Source organism: Coregonus lavaretus (assembly GCF_964263955.1).
Source record: "Coregonus lavaretus genome assembly, contig: HAP1_SCAFFOLD_1404, whole genome shotgun sequence".
Lineage (NCBI taxonomy): Eukaryota > Metazoa > Chordata > Actinopteri > Salmoniformes > Salmonidae > Coregonus > Coregonus lavaretus.
In genome coordinates, this window is record NW_028166366.1 from 5,466 (window position 1) to 22,107 (window position 16,642).

Below are 16,642 nucleotides of genomic sequence, written 5' to 3' on the forward strand. Positions count from 1 at the left end.
AATACAAAATGTATTAGAGTGTAGTTCAGCCCAGTGTAATTCTAATGACAAAATATTCAGAAGTAATTAAAATACGTATTTCAAATACATGTAACATAAATACTAACCATCTCTGCCTACTACCCAACACTCTGTCACGCTTCCTCATCAAATAAACCACATCCCCTCTACATACAGAGTACACAGTCAAGAGGAAGCCACTTCCTGTCCTCTGGTGTAGAGTTCCATGAAACAGAAAGTCATCTTTGACACTGAACAGAAAGTAATCTTTGACACTGCCATTGCTTAACCTACGGGAGAGAGCACCAAAATGGCAGAGAATCAGGAACTGTTCTCTTGCTCCATCTGTCTGGATCTACTGAAGGATCCGGTGACTACTGCCTGTGGACACAGCTACTGTATGGGCTGTATTAAAGAAAGCTGGGATCAGGATGATCTGAAAGGGGTCCACACCTGTCCACAGTGCAGACAGACCTTTACCCCAAGGCCTGTTCTGAACAGGAGCACTGTGTTGGCTGAAGTGGTGGAGAAACTGAAGAAGACAGGACTCCAGGCTGCTCCCCCTCCTGCTCTGTGCTATGCTGGACCTGGAGATGTGGCGTGTGATGTCTGCACTGGGACCAGAAAGCAGAAAGCCCTCATGTCCTGTCTGGTGTGTCTGGCCTCTTACTGTGAGACTCACCTCCAATCTCACTATGAATCTCCTGCTTTCAAGAAGCACAAGCTGGTCAAAGCCACCGCACAACTACAGGAGAAGATCTGCTCTCATCATGACAAACTGCTGGAGGTTTACTGTCGTACCGATCAGCAGTGTATCTGTTATCAGTGTGTGATGGATGAACATAAAGGCCATGATACAGTGTCAGCTGCAGCAGAGAGGACTGAGAAACAGGTAAGACCAGAACTACTTGTTGGTTACTGTCTGATAAAAAAAATAATTAAAGATAGAGTGATTCTCCACAGAGGCAGCTGGGGATGAGTCAGCAGAAAGTCCAGCAGAGATTCCAGGAGAGAGAGAAGGAGCTGAAGGAGCTCAAACAGGCTGTAAAGTCTCTCAAGGTGAGTATTGTTGACCAGAGGAGACACACCATTTCACTTCTCTACTCCAGTCAGCGAGAGAGAGAGGGGGGGGGGGGGAGGGGCCCCTCTCCAATCCCACTGACCTCACTGTTGGGTACATGCTGTCTGGACTCTTTTCAGAGAATAGACTGCTTAATGTAACCGACGGGATATGAACCAGGTCTACCGCGGTAGAAAGCAACAGCTTGACCGTTACACAAAGAGGACATTCCCTATTGGGCTGAGGGCTGACACTGATTTTGAAATCGCTGGCGGGGCTACTTCATCACATAACCATGAGTAACCATGACTGACTCATGTCCCCTATACATTAACATGGAGCCCTCTCTCTCTCTCTCTCTCTCTCTCTCTCTCTCAATTCAATCAATTCAAAGGGCTTCATTGGCATGGGAAACAAAGCAAGTTAAATAGACAATAAACAATCAGAAATGAACAGTAAACATTACACTCACATAAGATTCAAAGGAATAGAGACTTTCAAATGTTATAATTCAAGTGCAAACAGAGTGAGCCATTCGCCAGACTGAGTTCTGGAGGTGAAATGGAAATGAATGAGGGAGAGTTAAGTGAGGTAGAAGGTGTGGTGAAGAGCTCAGAACCAGAGCCTGGCATCAATGGACATGATAAAGAAGAATCTGGTGCAGTAGGAGATACATTGTAGGAGAACGTGGATCCATACCTTTTGGCAGATCCATTTGTGGTTTCAGGGTGGGTGGGAAAGCAGTTGGGTGCAGTTGAATCAGTGAAGGTAACCTGTAGTGGACTTGTGATATTTGTTGGTGTTTCTTCTGACCAGAGGGAGTGGGCGATCCGTGTCACGCAACTTGGGTCAAAATCTGTTTCTTGCTTTGCTCTTAGGAACAGGGCACCATTGAAAGGAGTGATTTCTGGGGTAATGTTAAGTGTGGAGGTGGAGAAATTCAAGTTGAAGATTCCTGGTGTTTGTGATGCCCGCCGTTTGGTGGGACGCATCCAGTCCTTTTGAGTTTTGAGTCTTTACCCGACAAAGTCAAAGGCCAAAGAGTGATATATGATTCAGTAAAGTTAGCTTCTTAGCATTCATAGCAATGGTTATCGACTGTACCGCAGAAATGGAACGTAAATCACAGAAAATAGATGTTGTTGTGGCAGCTGCAGCGAAGTATTTGGGCATACAAGATTAGACTTCAGAAGAGTTACAGGGTGTGTTGAGTGGTGGTGTCCCGTCCTCCCAGGCCGTTGGCATGGTGCAGGAGCAGATAGGGTCAAAGTAGTGGAATTGGGTAGTGGGTATTTAATGAGTGTAGGGTTAGTTGGAAGGGTGTTTTTCTGTATCATTATAATTTCCCCTTTTCCCATTTTGTATCACAAAGTATAATGGATTTATATTATAGTCCAGTTGGAGGCGGTAATGCAACATATTGGATGCCAACCGCTGTTAAACTCCAAAGAAGAAGAAACTTTATATTATGGCAATGTACAGTGTTGTAACGATGTCTCTGCCTCTCTCATTCCATCACTTTTGCGGTAGTTGGTTGTGTGGGTCTCTGGTTATGAATAGGGTGCTGACAGACAATTGTTGATAGATATTTATAGAGCTCTGATCAGGACGACAATTGATTATGAGTGTATAGTTTATGGAACAGCGGCATGGACAGAATCCAGTATATAGCTTTAAGGATATCTATTGGTGCATTTAAATCAACATCTGTATGTACAGTGGGGGAAAAAAGTATTTAGTCAGCCACCAATTGTGCAAGTTCTCCCACTTAAAAAGATGAGAGAGGCCTGTAATTTTCATCATAGGTACACGTCAACTATGACAGACAAATTGAGGGAAAACAATCCTGAAAATCACATTGTAGGATTTTTTATGAATTTATTTGCAAATTATGGTGGAAAATAAGTATTTGGTCACCGACAAACAAGCAAGATTTCTGGCTCTCACAGACCTGTAACTTCTTCTTTAAGAGGCTCCTATGTCCTCCACTCGTTTCCTGTATTAATGGCACCTGTTTGAACTTGTTATCAGTATAAAAGACACCTGTCCACAACCTCAAACAGTCACACTCCAAACTCCACTATGGCCAAGACCAATGAGCTGCCAAAGGACACCAGAAACAAAATTGTAGACCTGCACCAGGCTGGGAAGAAATCAACTGTGGGAGCAATTATTAGGAAATGGAAGACATACAAGACCACTGATAATCTCCCTCGATCTGGGGCTCCACGCAAGATCTCACCCCGTGGGGTCAAAATGATCACAAGAACGCTGAGCAAAAATCCCAGAACCACACGGGGGGACCTAGTGAATGACCTGCAGAGAGCTGGGACCAAAGTAACAAAGCCTACCATCAGTAACACACTACGCCGCCAGGGACTCAAATCCTGCAGTGCGAGACGTGTCCCCCTGCTTAAGCCAGTACATGTCCAGGCCCGTCTGAAGTTTGCTAGAGTGCATTTGGATGATCCAGAAGAGGATTGGGAGAATGTCATATGGTCAGATGAAACCAAAATTTAACTTTTTGGTAAAAACTCAACTCGTCGTGTTTGGAGGACAAAGAATGCTGAGTTGCATCCAAAGAACAATGTGATTTTCTGGATTTTTTTTCTAATTTTGTCTGTCATAGTTGACTTGTACCTATGATGAAAATTACAGGCCTCTCTTATCTTTTTAAGTGGGAGAACATGCACAATTGGTGGCTGACTAAATACTTTTTTCCCCCACTGTAGTTGTCCTCCTGTGGGTGGAGGACGTACAACCTGTTAGAATTATAGTATACTCAGATTCTCTGTCTGTATTGAATTGTTTATCATCAGGTAAATCTAATAGGAGTGACTTGCTATTGGAGGTATTCATGTTATTTTGGAGAATTGAGAGAATGGGTGTAGTAGTGAGATTCTGCTGGGTCCCAGCACATTCGGGTGTGGAAGGGAATGAAATTGTAGGCCAGTTAGCTAAAAGAGCTTTGAAACTAGATATATACAAGATTTGAAGGTCAGATTAGGAAGGAAGAGGTGGTGTTTACTAGATTGCGCTTAGGACATTGTACATTGATCTCGTCATTACATCTGGTTGGCAAGCATGGGAAGGGTTTGTGTCTGGGGGGTACGGTCGATGAAACGGTGGAGCATGTGTTGTTATATTGTTGTAAGTATGTTGAAGAGAGGGAAAGATTGAAGTTTAGGGTCATTGAGGTTGGACGGGGTTGGGGGGGGTTGGAAGGGATTTAGGGGATGGGGGAGGGTCTATTAGAAGTTAGTAGGGATCTTCTTTATTTTCTCAGAAGTACTGAGTTAAGTAGGAGGATTTAGAAATGTTGGAAACCGTGATTGACCACACACTCCAGCACAGTAGGTGGCGGCATGCACCTTTAATGTTGGTTTGTGGAACGCCATTTTATCATAGAAGAAGAAGTTGGTTGTGTGAGAGATTTGTGGTTCGTGAGGAGGGCTACTATTCTTTTTTCTTTTGGTTCTTGCGTATTTTCTGAATTTATTTTCTGATGGTGGAGGGTTTGTTTATTGGTTTCCACTGTTTATCGTTTAGAGTTGAGGGGGGAGTAGGGGTAGTTTGTTAGGGCGGCGTGATGGCCTCAACCGAGTGGAGAAGAAACGCTGTCGCTTCGGGTGCGTTCCGGAGAAAGGTGTGGAGGAAGTTTTGCTCATGGTCGGCGAACAGGTTGGAGCGGAACATCTGCACTCTAAATCCAAAATGAACAAGGCGGTGGTTGTGTTAATGAAAAAGGTTTGTCTTGTTGTGAGGGGTGTGTTGGTGCAGATGTCGCCTCTTTCGATAAGAGTTGTGGTGGCTAATCTGCCTCCGTTTATTGCTTCCGAACAGACCGCAAGTAGTTGGTTAGTTTTGGTAAATTTGCAAGTGGTTTTCGTGTGTTCTCGGATGGGTGCCAAGCGGAATCCGTTAAACATGTCTGTTTTCATAGACAAGTGTTTGTTTCTTAACAAACTTCAAGGTTACACAGGGGATGGGTGGAACACAGGGTTTGCTAGCACAGATAGTTTTGGGTGTTTCTAGTGTAGGGATCATCAGTTATAGGCTACAAGCAGCAATATGATTGATAGGTAGGACAGGTATTGAACCCAAATAATCCCTACTCAGATGCGCTAACCTCAATCCTAGTAAACATGCATTATAAAAACCTTCTATATAAAATTATCTCATATTGGGAGTAAATAGCCTCTGAATAGAAAATAAAAAACACTGCATCTTCCAGCCCACCAATAAATTACATAATGCAACCGTCGCGGTTAGCATATTTACCTCAACATGCCCCTCGCTTGCGTGAGAAGGCTGAGTGCTCGATGCTGGTTGATGAATTTGACAATTAATGTACTAGGAAAATAAGTTTTTGTCGACCAGAGGTGACTGAATTAATGTTCAGGCATATTGATAATCATTATAGTAATGAAGTATAATTTCAAAACATGACCATAAAAACAGGTAATAATAAACATGAATCAACATTATATTACTTCACAGTAATGTGTTAAATGCTTTTTCAGTCCTTCCTCTTGCGTTAGCAGTGTGGAAAGGGACAGTAAAAAGCTCAGGCAGGAGGAGTTTTCCTGTGAGGTGGAGTGGTGGTGTATCCAGGGAGAGAACTAAACTAATCTTCTGAAATGTCATTCATGGTCTTATGCTGCCATCTATTGGAATTATTAAGCTACTGCAGTAGTACTGAATAAAGTGTTTTTCCTTACTAAAGTAGTGATGACTCAGAATTGCAAAAAAAATGGCAGGGGTACCAGGAGGGAGGAGAGTAAATGTTTTACATTTTAGTCATTTAGCAGATGCTCTTATCCAGAGCGACTTAAAGTTATTGAGTGCATACATTTTCATACTGTCCCCCCATGGAAAACGAACCCACAACCCTGGCGTTGCAAGCGCCATGCTCTACCAACTGAGCTACACGGTAGTAGTGCATGGCCAAGTGGTGGTGCGCAGGCCGTGGAGAAAGCGGTGGTGTGGAGGGTTGCAGCTGGGCTACATGAGCTGAGGCAGGTTTCTGTAGTAACAGAGACTCCGGTGGGCGAAGGCTTGGTGGGCTCATCCCAGGAAATATTGCCTGTCATTGGGGAAGAGGCTCTGATCAGGGGGGAAGTGCAGGGGGGCAGAGACTGGGGAGGAGGAGGAAGAGGGGGGAGGTGAGTCTGCGGGAGCGGAGGACCAGGCGTCTCGTTTTCAGACGGCTCATTGGGTCCTTAGCTGTCAGCCAGTCAGGCTGAGTGCCCAGTATATACGGTGAGAGAACTTTCTAGGTTCCTGATGGAGACTAAAGGGGAAAAGAAGATTCTGCTGGAGTCTTATTTGATTGATCCTGGAAGGTTTGTAAGGTCAGTACAACACGTGATGAAGAATGAGGGGTTTAGTGTCCTCTCACCCAGGAAGCGGTATAGGCTGAGAAAATGGGTCATGGGTTCTTAAGGGCATGTCTTCAGAATCTGCTTAAATTGATGTTTTTTCTGGCATGGCGGCTTTATGGGCTTCTCTACTGGTTTCTGATTGTGGTGATTTCCCTCCCACCTCTTATGGAGATTTCACGGTTAGACTTCCTTAACATGAACGGCAGCAGAGACTGGGGGAATAAGTCAAACAAAAACATTAAAATGTCAAAAGAGGTGTGTAAGGGTAGGTTGTTATGTGGTTAGCGCCAAAATGAATTTCCTTGTCTTTGCTTTCCAAAATGTGTCTGCACCTAGTACAGGGCTCAGTTCTCTGTTTAAACAGGGCCCAGGCAGGTATCCTATTGGAAATTCCATGTAAAGCTCTTCCAAGATGCCACTTTTTGCTCAAACTTCCAAGGCTTTTGGGAGAGGTGGGGACAGCAGAAGGGGGAGTTTGAGTCTCACAGTCAGTGGTGGGACGTAGGGAAAGCCCAGATTCAGGTTTTCAGTCAGCAGTATACATATTTTTCCTCTTCAGAGGCCAGGAGAGTACTGGGGGAGCTTGAGCGGTTCATAAGTGAGGTGGAGGCTGAGCTGGTGGGGCAAGGTAGGGTGGGGCTACAAGATAATCTATCTGAACTACGCAGGGACCTAGTGGCTTTCATTTCAGAGAAAGCAAAAGGATCACTTGTAAGAGCTAGTTTTTCCATGTTGAGGGAGATGGATGCTCCCAGCTCTTTTGGGTTGGAGAAACAGAGTGGGGAAACCAAGAAAATCCATTGTTTACGTTGGTCTGATGGGCGTGTAACTTCTGTTGTGGGGAGATGAGGGAGCCTGATGGGTGGGTAACTTCTGTTGTTGGGGAGATGAGGGAGCCTGATGGGTGGGTAACTTCTGTTGTGGGGAGATGAGGGAGCCTGATGGGTGGGTAACTTCTCTTGTGGGGAGATGAGGGAGCCTGATGGGTGGGTAACTTCTGTTGTGGGGAGATGAGGGAGCCTGATGGGTGGGTAACTTCTGTTGTGGGGAGATGAGGGAGCCTGATGGGTGGGTAACTTCTGTTGTGGGGGAGATGAGGGAGCCTGATGGGTGGCTAACTTCTGTTGTGGGGAGATGAGGGAGCCTGATGGGTGGGTAACTTCTGTTGTGGGGAGATGAGGGAGCCTGATTGGTGGGTAACTTCTGTTGTGGGGAGATGAGGGAGCCTGATGGGTGGGTAACTTCTGTTGTGGGGAGATGAGGGAACCTGATGGGTGGGTAAGGAGGGACAGGGCTCCTCCGCAGCTTCCAGGGGGGTTGCAGTGGGGCTGTGAGTGGCTCAAGATGCTTGGGGTGTATCTGGGCTCGGAGGGGTGGGGTTCGGAAGAAATGGGAAGGAGTGTCACAAGCGGTGGTGTCGAGGCTGACGAAGTGGAGGTGGTTCATCTCCCAAGGCATCCTCTCTATGGCTTAAATTGGCCATTCTCAACGCCCCCGGTGGTCTGCTTGTGGACCTGCAGCGCAAGTTAGTGAATTTTTTCTGGTCAGGGTGGCAGCGTTCTGACTCAGCAGCACAGAGGCTACTGTACCGTACGGAGGTGGGCTGGAGGGAACCATCATGTGCTCTGTTGAGGATGGCTGGTGGATTGGGGCTGGATCAGCAGATCTTCATCATGCGGCAGGAGAGACTCAATACAGCAGTGGTCTCAGATTTCTATGCTGCAGTACTGAGGGCTGGAGCAGCCTGAGGAGGGGCCACCACCGTTTCCACCACTGCAAGTGACAGCAGAGACTGGGGACTGGCAGGAGAGTCCAGAGGACTTACTGACTTTTAACACTCTGAGCTTAGTGGGAGTGAAGGGGCATCAGTGGCAGGTGGTTGTGGGGGCTGAGAGCATGGCCGGGTATAGGTGGAGGGGCTCTATAAGCTCCCAGTGCTGGAAAGGTCAGGGGTCGTCCAGTGGAGGGTATTACATGGAGCCCTGGACACCAATAGCTGGTTGGCTCGGGTTGACCTGGGAGTTGGGGAGGGGTGTCCGTTTTCTGCAATGACAGACTGTTCATCATGTTTTTTCTGTGTTGCCAGGGTAATGCCATTACTGTTGACGCCTTAGGGTTGAGTTTGAGTTGTACAAAATGATCAACAGTGTGGAGATGTTTCAGGAGGTATGGGGGCTCAGGGGGGCTGTCTGTACGGCTGGAGAGGAGGGGTTGGATGGACGGTTGGAATGTGCTGCTGGTTGGTGTATTGTACTGTGGTGTTGGGTACTGGATAATGTGATTGTGTGGAGGTTGTGGTGTCACGCAATGTGTTTTTAGGGGTGGGGGTGTTAGTGTAATGAGGATGGCTCATTAAAGTAAGACAAGTCAGTCTCTCTCTCTCTCTTAACAGCGCTCTGCACAGGCAGCAGTGAAGGACAGTGATAAGATCTTTACCGAGCTGATCCGCTCCATTGAGAGAAGGCGCTCTGAGGTGAAGGAGCTGATCAGAGCCCAAGAGAAGGCTCAAGTGAGTCAAGCTGAAGGACTCCTGGAGCAACTGGAGCAGGAGATAGCTGAGCTGAGGAAGAGAAGCACTGAGCTGGAGCAGCTCTCACACACAGAGGATCACATCCATTTCCTCCAGGTAACTCAACTGCCTTGATACAAAAAATGTGATATGAAACTAAAACTCAATGTGAAACTCTCAATCATTTGGTTCTGTTCTCTCTCTCTCTCTCCCCCCAGAGTTATCAGTCACTCTCCGGTACCAGTGTATCTTCAGACTTACCCAGCATCGTTGTCCGTCCTCTTCAGTACTTTGGAGATGTGAGTAAGACTGTGTCTGAACTGAGAAAGAAACTAGAAGACATCCTTAAAGGAGAATGGACCAAGATCTCCACTACAGGTGTGTTGAAAATAATAAGAACATCAACTTTAGACCATTGAAAGTTCCCTACTAGTCATATTCATGTGGAATATGGTATGATGATAACATCCCCTCTCTCTGTGAATGTGTTTGTGTGTCTGTAGTGAATATAGTGGAGGTTGTACTGCCTCCAGAGCCCAAGACCAGAGAACAGTTCTTACAATGTGAGTCTCTTTATTCTGAAGTAACTAACAGTATCTTTTTACTGACACTCCTAACAATCCCTCTAGAAATATATAGCAATAGTAGATCTAATCAAAGACTGGGTATCTATCTGACTCCTCATATTTCTCTGATTTGATCTCTGCTGTGCTCTAATCAAAGACAGGGTAGATACAGTATCTGACTTCACTTATTGTTCTAACTCCCCTCATTGGTCTCTGCTCTGCTCTTCTCCCAGATTCCTGTCAGCTCACACTGGACCCAAACACAGCATGCACACGCCTCTCTCTGTCTGAAGGGAACAGAAAGGTGACCTATACAGGCCAAGAACAACCATATCCTGTTCATCCAGACAGATTCACAAACCACTACCAGGTTCTGTGTAGAGAGGGTCTGTCTGGATGCTGTTACTGGGAGGTGGAGTGGAGTGGGTTGTGTGTTACAGCAGTCTCATATAAAGACATCAGCAGAACAGGGACAGATGGTGGATTTGGACTCAATGACAAGTCCTGGAGTTTACACTACTATAGTGGTGGTTATTGGTTCAGACACAATAATGTTAGGACTAAAGTATCAGGCCCTCAGTCCTCCAGAGTAGGAGTGTACCTGGATCACAAGGCAGGTACTCTGTCCTTCTACAGTGTCTCTGACACAATGACCCTCCTCCACAGAGTCCAGACCACATTCACTCAGCCCCTCTATCCTGGGGTTTCTCTCAATGGTACTGCTGAGCTGGTTAAACTGTAGTAGGGTCCACATAGATACTAGTCATGCTGGTGTAGTCTATAGCTGAGCTGGTTAAACTGTAGTAGGGTCCACATAGATACTAGTCATGCTGGTGTAGTCTATAGCTGAGCTGGTTAAACTGTAGTAGGGTCCACATAGATACTAGTCATGCTGGTGTAGTCTATAGCTGAGCTGGTTAAACTGTAGTAGGGTCCACATAGATACTAGTCATGCTGGTGTAGTCTATAGTTGAGCTGGTTAAACTGTAGTAGGGTCCACATAGATACTAGTCATGCTGGTGTAGTCTATAGCTGAGCTGGTTAAACTGTAGTAGGGTCCACATAGATACTAGTCATGCTGGTGTAGTCTATAGCTGAGCTGGTTAAACTGTAGTAGGGTCCACATAGATACTAGTCATGCTGGTGTAGTCTATAGCTGAGGTGGTTAAACTGTAGTAGGGTCCACATAGATACTAGTCATGCTGGTGTAGTCTATAGCTGAGCTGGTTAAACTGTAGTAGGGTCCACATAGATACTAGTCATGCTGGTGTAGTCTATAGCTGAGCTGGTTAAACTGTAGTAGGGTCCACATAGATACTAGTCATGCTGGTGTAGTCTATAGCTGAGCTGGTTAAACTGTAGTAGGGTCCACATAGATACTAGTCATGCTGGTGTAGTCTATAGCTGAGCTGGTTAAACTGTAGTAGGGTCCACATAGATACTAGTCATGCTGGTGGTGATGGTCCCCAGATGTGATGATTCATTCTGCTCTGTTTTTATGTACAATGATTTGTTTGATTTGATCTTCAGAAGATGTTATGAATTACAATTCAATGCATTCATATTATTTGTAAGTGCAATGTTTTAATCTTATACATTTACATTAATCATGATGTATGCTGTTAATGTATGTTGGTTGTCATTCAGAACCGTTGAAATGTTTTCTCAATTGGTTCTCTGTCTCAATGTAATTTTCCTCAGTATCATGGAACAGGTAGTGTTACTTACTTGCTAATTGAACTATATGGGCCGGTTTCCCGGACACAGATGAAGCCTAGTCCTAGACTAAAAAGCATGTTCAATGGATATGTCCGGGACACCGGCCCTAAATTTGGCATCTTTTATTTTCCCGTACTGCTCAGTCAAGCAACATTAAACCTGTCCAGCAGGTGGTGCTATTAACCAAACAATAAAAACCCAGCAGATATCTTGACTTGTCACTCAGTATATCAGTAATGTTCAGAATTGTACTTTAATATCATTGGAGATTGATGGTCTTTTTAATCCACTATCCAGAGTCAGGAACAGATGAAGTTAGGTCTGCTACTGTTCAGTTATTAAATATGATTCATGGTGATGGGAAATAAAAAATCCATCTAGTAGTAGTTTTCCTTTGCTATTTATTCCAAGGTGTGTCTTTAACTTGTAAATGGATTGTGTTGAAGCTGGCATGTGGTGTGGATGATAGAATAGAGTGAATAGAGGAGAGAAGAGAGGAGGAGAGGAGAACATAATATAGAAGACAGATAAGATAGAGAGACAATTCATACCCAGGGGAGTTACTGACTCTGGCCCAAATGACACCCTGTTCCCTACGTAGTGCACTAGGCTACTTCTGACTAGATCTAAAGTAGTGCACTACATAGGGAATAGGGTGGAGATTTGCTCACTGTCATTAGAATGAAGATTTTCCATACAGGAGTTACTGTCTCTGTCCAAATCTCTCCCTGTTCCCTACGTAGTGCACTAGGCTTCTTCTGACCAGATCTAAAGTAGTCTTCTAGATTTTACATGTTTTCTCCCTGTCGTTAGAAAATGACAATATGGTAATGTCTTTAGTGGTTTCCTCCCCCTTTGTTTTTATTGGTTGTGTGTTATGTGTGTTGTTGTGTTAGGTTTTCCCCCTGTGTTCCTAATGGAAAATCCATTAACAATGAATCACAAACAAATTATATTCCAGTTGTGTTTAGACAACTTCATGGCTGACATCCCCCAGTTCTGTTAAGACCCATTGAACTGGGTCCCATTCTAAATGGTCACTTGTATTGATAGTCCATACTGGGCCTAACTGGGGTTAACCATACGGTAGGGTTTCTTTCTGCACACATATTTCCTCATCTCCAGAACTTTACCTGATGTCCTCTCTCTCTCTCTCTCTCTCTCTCTCTCTCTCTCTCTCTCTCTCTCTCTCTCTCTCTCTCTCTCTCTCTCTCTCTCTCTCTCTCTCTCTCTCTCTCTCTCTCTCTCTCTCTCCTCTCTCTCACTCTCTCTCTCTCTCTGTCTCTGTCTCTCTCTCTCTCTCTCTCTCTCTGCTCTCTCTCTCTCTCTCTCGCTCTCTCTCTCTCTCTCTCTCTCTCTCTCTCTCTCTCTCTCTCTCTCTCTCTCTCTCTCTCTCTCTCTCTCTCTGTCTCTCTCTCTGTCTCTGTCTCTGTTCTGTCTCTGTCTCTGTCTCTCTCTCTCTCCCATCAAACCGTATAGAAAGCAGCCAACCTCAATATGGTTCCATTCCTGTAGTTATCAGGACACATTAGGTGTGGAACTATTATCTCCTTTCTAAGTGTGAACTTGTCCACTTCCCTTCATGGATTTAAAAGGAAATGACTGGTATATGTAAACTCCCTCTACCCCATGCCAACACCAATCCAATGCTGTACAATTAATTCCATAGCTTAACAACATACATCACTCACACACACACTCACACAGACACACCTATTCACTTGGGCCTTCTCCCTCATGCCCTGCTGACATCCATGCAGGCCCACATTGACCTTGTGACCTCTGGAGCTCCATGCATCTTGTTCTACACTCCCTGCCTAGTAAAACCCTTTCTCCCATGGGCCTGAGAGTACAGCTCATTTGAGACCATTTTGGAAAATATTTTCTGTCATTTTTAAATGCCCACAAAAAATTTCACATTATACTGCTGTTTTGAATGTATAGCAAAACCAGGTAGTTTTGAGGTTGAATAGCTACTTGAGTTGCTTGGTTCTACTGAAATTACCAACAGGCATTGGTCCAGGGTGATCAGGCCTATAATTTGAGACCATTTGGGTAAAGATTAGATCTTTCTTTCCTTTTTAAATCACTCCAGGCAATATGTAATACAAATCTGATTTGGTTGCAATGCTGGGAAGAACTACACCACAGTAGATCCACGTTGCCTTTCAACTTTTTTCAAATAGGTTAAATCCTTCCAAAATGTCATATGAGGTGCAGCAGGCTAGGAGAAAGGGGGGAGAGAGTGGCCAGCCTCCACAGGGGATATAGAAATACATTGCCTGCTGCCCTAACTTCAACTTGATGCCTATGTGGGTTTATATTGCCATATCAAACTGTCTTCTTTGTCAACCCATCAGGCCACTATAAGGATTACCTGTGCTGAGTTTAAGCTTCCTGGAGCAACCGGAAGTGGGAAGATTGACCCTAAACATGGTTTAGATGTATCCACCAGCAGATAGTGAAAACGCTACATTCAACCCTCTGTAAAAAGTTTTGTTTTTCACGGATTGACCTGAAACTCAGGATTCTGTAAGAGCTTGTCCCAATGAGGATATGTGTTTAATTACAGCTTCCTGTGACAACCGGAAGTGCCTTACATTGTGGTCATAGGTGCTGTTTCGAAGGGTTAAAAAGGTCACATCCTTCCAAAATGTCACATGTGTGATTAGGCAACCCTCATGAACCCGTACATATTAGAAAACCAGGTTTTTATCCGTTTGTTTTTTTATAAAGCTAGAAAAAAAAAAAAAAAAAAAAAAAATAAATATGAAGAAAATATGCATCACTAACTGTAAGTCGCTCTGGATAAGAGTGTCTGCTAAATGACTACCAAAAAATATATATATATATATATATTTTCATAAATATGAAAATGAAAAAAAAGACGACTACCAGGTAAACGCATAACTTACCACGTGCCCGTAGCCAAACACGTCTTTAAATGACCAGTGGGGTCGAATCCGGGTGGGGGGGTGTGATAACTGCCTGAATGGAGGTGAAGCTTCACTTAATCTACTTTGAAGCAGAAAAAAAAATATGAAAAATTATTTTTTCAAAAATATGAAAATGAAAAAAAAGAAGACATGGGGGCGTGCGGGACGCACTCGCTAAGCGGACCGGCACATTGAACGCGGGTCGGCGACTCCCCGCTTGCCAGGAGCCCTCCGAAAACGTGGACGGATCCTGCCGAGTAAGAAATTATACTCGGGAGGAGACAGAGAGAGGGAGAGGGGACTCTCTCCAACCAGAGAATTGGGCTGATTCAAACAAGACCAAACATGCTTCTTTTTAAAGTAAGGACATGTCCAAGAAATGTTACTTGGAAAACTAAAATAACCAACACCCTTTCTTGTGATTGTAATATATAAAAATATAATAATATATTTCCATTCACATTGTGTGTGTGTGGTCCAATGTGTGAGGGGCTTGTTGTGATCCTGGGGGTAGTGCATTGGTCTGTACACTGACTGTATGCCTTCTTAATATTGAGTTGCATCGGGTGGGGGGCTGTTAAAACTGTTTTGAATGGGGTGTGTTTTGGGGTCTGGGGGTGAAATCAAACAGTGTATTCAAACTGGTTAGGGGTAGACTTAGACTGAAAAACCTATTTAATAAGTAGCCTATAACTTCAGTTTGTTGTAGACTTGTGTTATTATGCTATTATTAATGGACATTTTTAGTTAATTAAATTTGAAATGATCAAAGCCGATCAGTTGTTAGAACGCAGTAGATTGATGGTAACAGTAGTCAGATTAGGCTATAGGTAAAACAAATTCTAAAAAATAAACACTGGAAGTTGTTGACAAGCATATTTAGTTCATATACATATTATTAATATTTAAATCAGTGATTGGTAACCAGTTTATAATAGTAATAAGGCACCCCGGGGTTTGTGGTATATGGCCATATCCCATACCCCATTGTGCCTTATTGCTTAATCCTAGCAGTTAAACGAGTTAAATCAACATCCATTGATGGAAAATGATCTGGCGATTTTAATTAGGGCGAATTATCTTTTCTCTTGCCACATATTCAAATTCCTTTATTATGTTATGCCATAGCTTGCAATAATTATTATTTTGAGGAAACTCGAATTTTGCTTCTAAAGCCGTTACTATGATATTCCTTCTTAATTGGCTTGATAACATTATGGAAAAAGGGTTTATTGGATTATTATGGCAAGTCCTCTCTTGCTGTGAAAAAAAGAAATGGGGCTAGTTTTCAGGCTTTTGTACGGGTTTTGAGTTATCATTGGGTTAGAAATGTAGCTTCACCTGGCAACCCTGCCTCTGTGGCATACTACTCCTGAGTGGCGCAGTGGTCTAACTGTCCCATGTTCGCCGCGTGACTTTGTCAACCCATCAGGCCACTATAAGGATTACCTGTGTTGAGTTTAAGCTTCCTGGAGCAACCGGAAGTGGGAAGATTGACCCTAAACATGGTTTAGATGTATCCACCAGCAGATAGTGAAAACGCTACATTCAACCCTCTGTAAAAAGTTTTGTTTTTCACGGATTGACCTGAAACTCAGGATTCTGTAAGAGCTTGTCCCAATGAGGATATGTGTTTAATTACAGCTTCCTGTGACAACCGGAAGTGCCTTACATTGTGGTCATAGGTGCTGTTTCGAAGGGTTAAAAAGGTCACATCCTTCCAAAATGTCACATGTGTGTTTAGGCAACCCTCATGAACCCGTACATATTAGAAAACCAGGTTTTTATCCGTTTGTTTTTTTATAAAGCTAGAAAAAAATATATAAAAAAAATAAAAAATATGAAGAAAATATGCATCACTAACTGTAAGTCGCTCTGGATAAGAGTGTCTGCTAAATGACTACCAAAAAAAAAAAAAAAAATATGAAAATGAAAATGAAAAAAAAGACGACTACCAGGTGAACGCATAACTTACCACGTGCCCGTAGCCAAACACGTCTTTAAATGACCAGTGGGGTCGAATCCGGGTGGGGGGGTGTGATAACTGCCTGAATGGAGGTGAAGCTTCACTTAATCTACTTTGAAGCAGGAAAAAAAATATGATTTTTTTTTTTTTCAAAAATATGAAAATGAAAAAAAAGAAGACATGGGGGCGTGCGGGACGCACTCGCTAAGCGGACCGGCACATTGAACGCGGGTCGGCGACTCCCCGCTTGCCAGGAGCCCTCCGAAAACGTGGACGGATCCTGCCGAGTAAGAAATGATACTCGGGAGGTGTTTACCCAGCTGACAGAGAGAGGGAGAGGGGACTCTCTCCAATCCCACTGACCTCACTGTTGGGTACATGCTGTCTGGACTATTTTCAGAGAATAGACTGCTTAATGTAACCGACGGGATATGAACCAGGTCTACCGCGGGAGAAAGCAACATCTTGACCGTTACACCAAGAGGACATTCCCTACATTGGA

At 44.1% G+C, this 16,642-nt stretch overlaps 1 protein-coding gene across 1 annotated transcript in view; it reads left to right on the forward strand.

The window, feature by feature from the left end:
- Nucleotides 1-310: 310 nt before the first annotated feature.
- LOC311114810 (uncharacterized protein) overlaps nucleotides 311-16,642 on the forward strand; it is a gene marked incomplete at its 5' end in the record, with an annotated part of 33,179 nt that continues 16,847 nt past the window's right edge. The window contains 6 exons of the mRNA XM_084190047.1: nucleotides 311-892; nucleotides 964-1,059; nucleotides 8,837-9,070; nucleotides 9,172-9,331; nucleotides 9,457-9,516; nucleotides 9,753-10,255. Of these exons, the coding sequence (XP_084046173.1) occupies nucleotides 311-892; nucleotides 964-1,059; nucleotides 8,837-9,070; nucleotides 9,172-9,331; nucleotides 9,457-9,516; nucleotides 9,753-10,255 (1,635 nt within the window). The remainder of the gene's footprint in view (nucleotides 893-963; nucleotides 1,060-8,836; nucleotides 9,071-9,171; nucleotides 9,332-9,456; nucleotides 9,517-9,752; nucleotides 10,256-16,642) is intronic.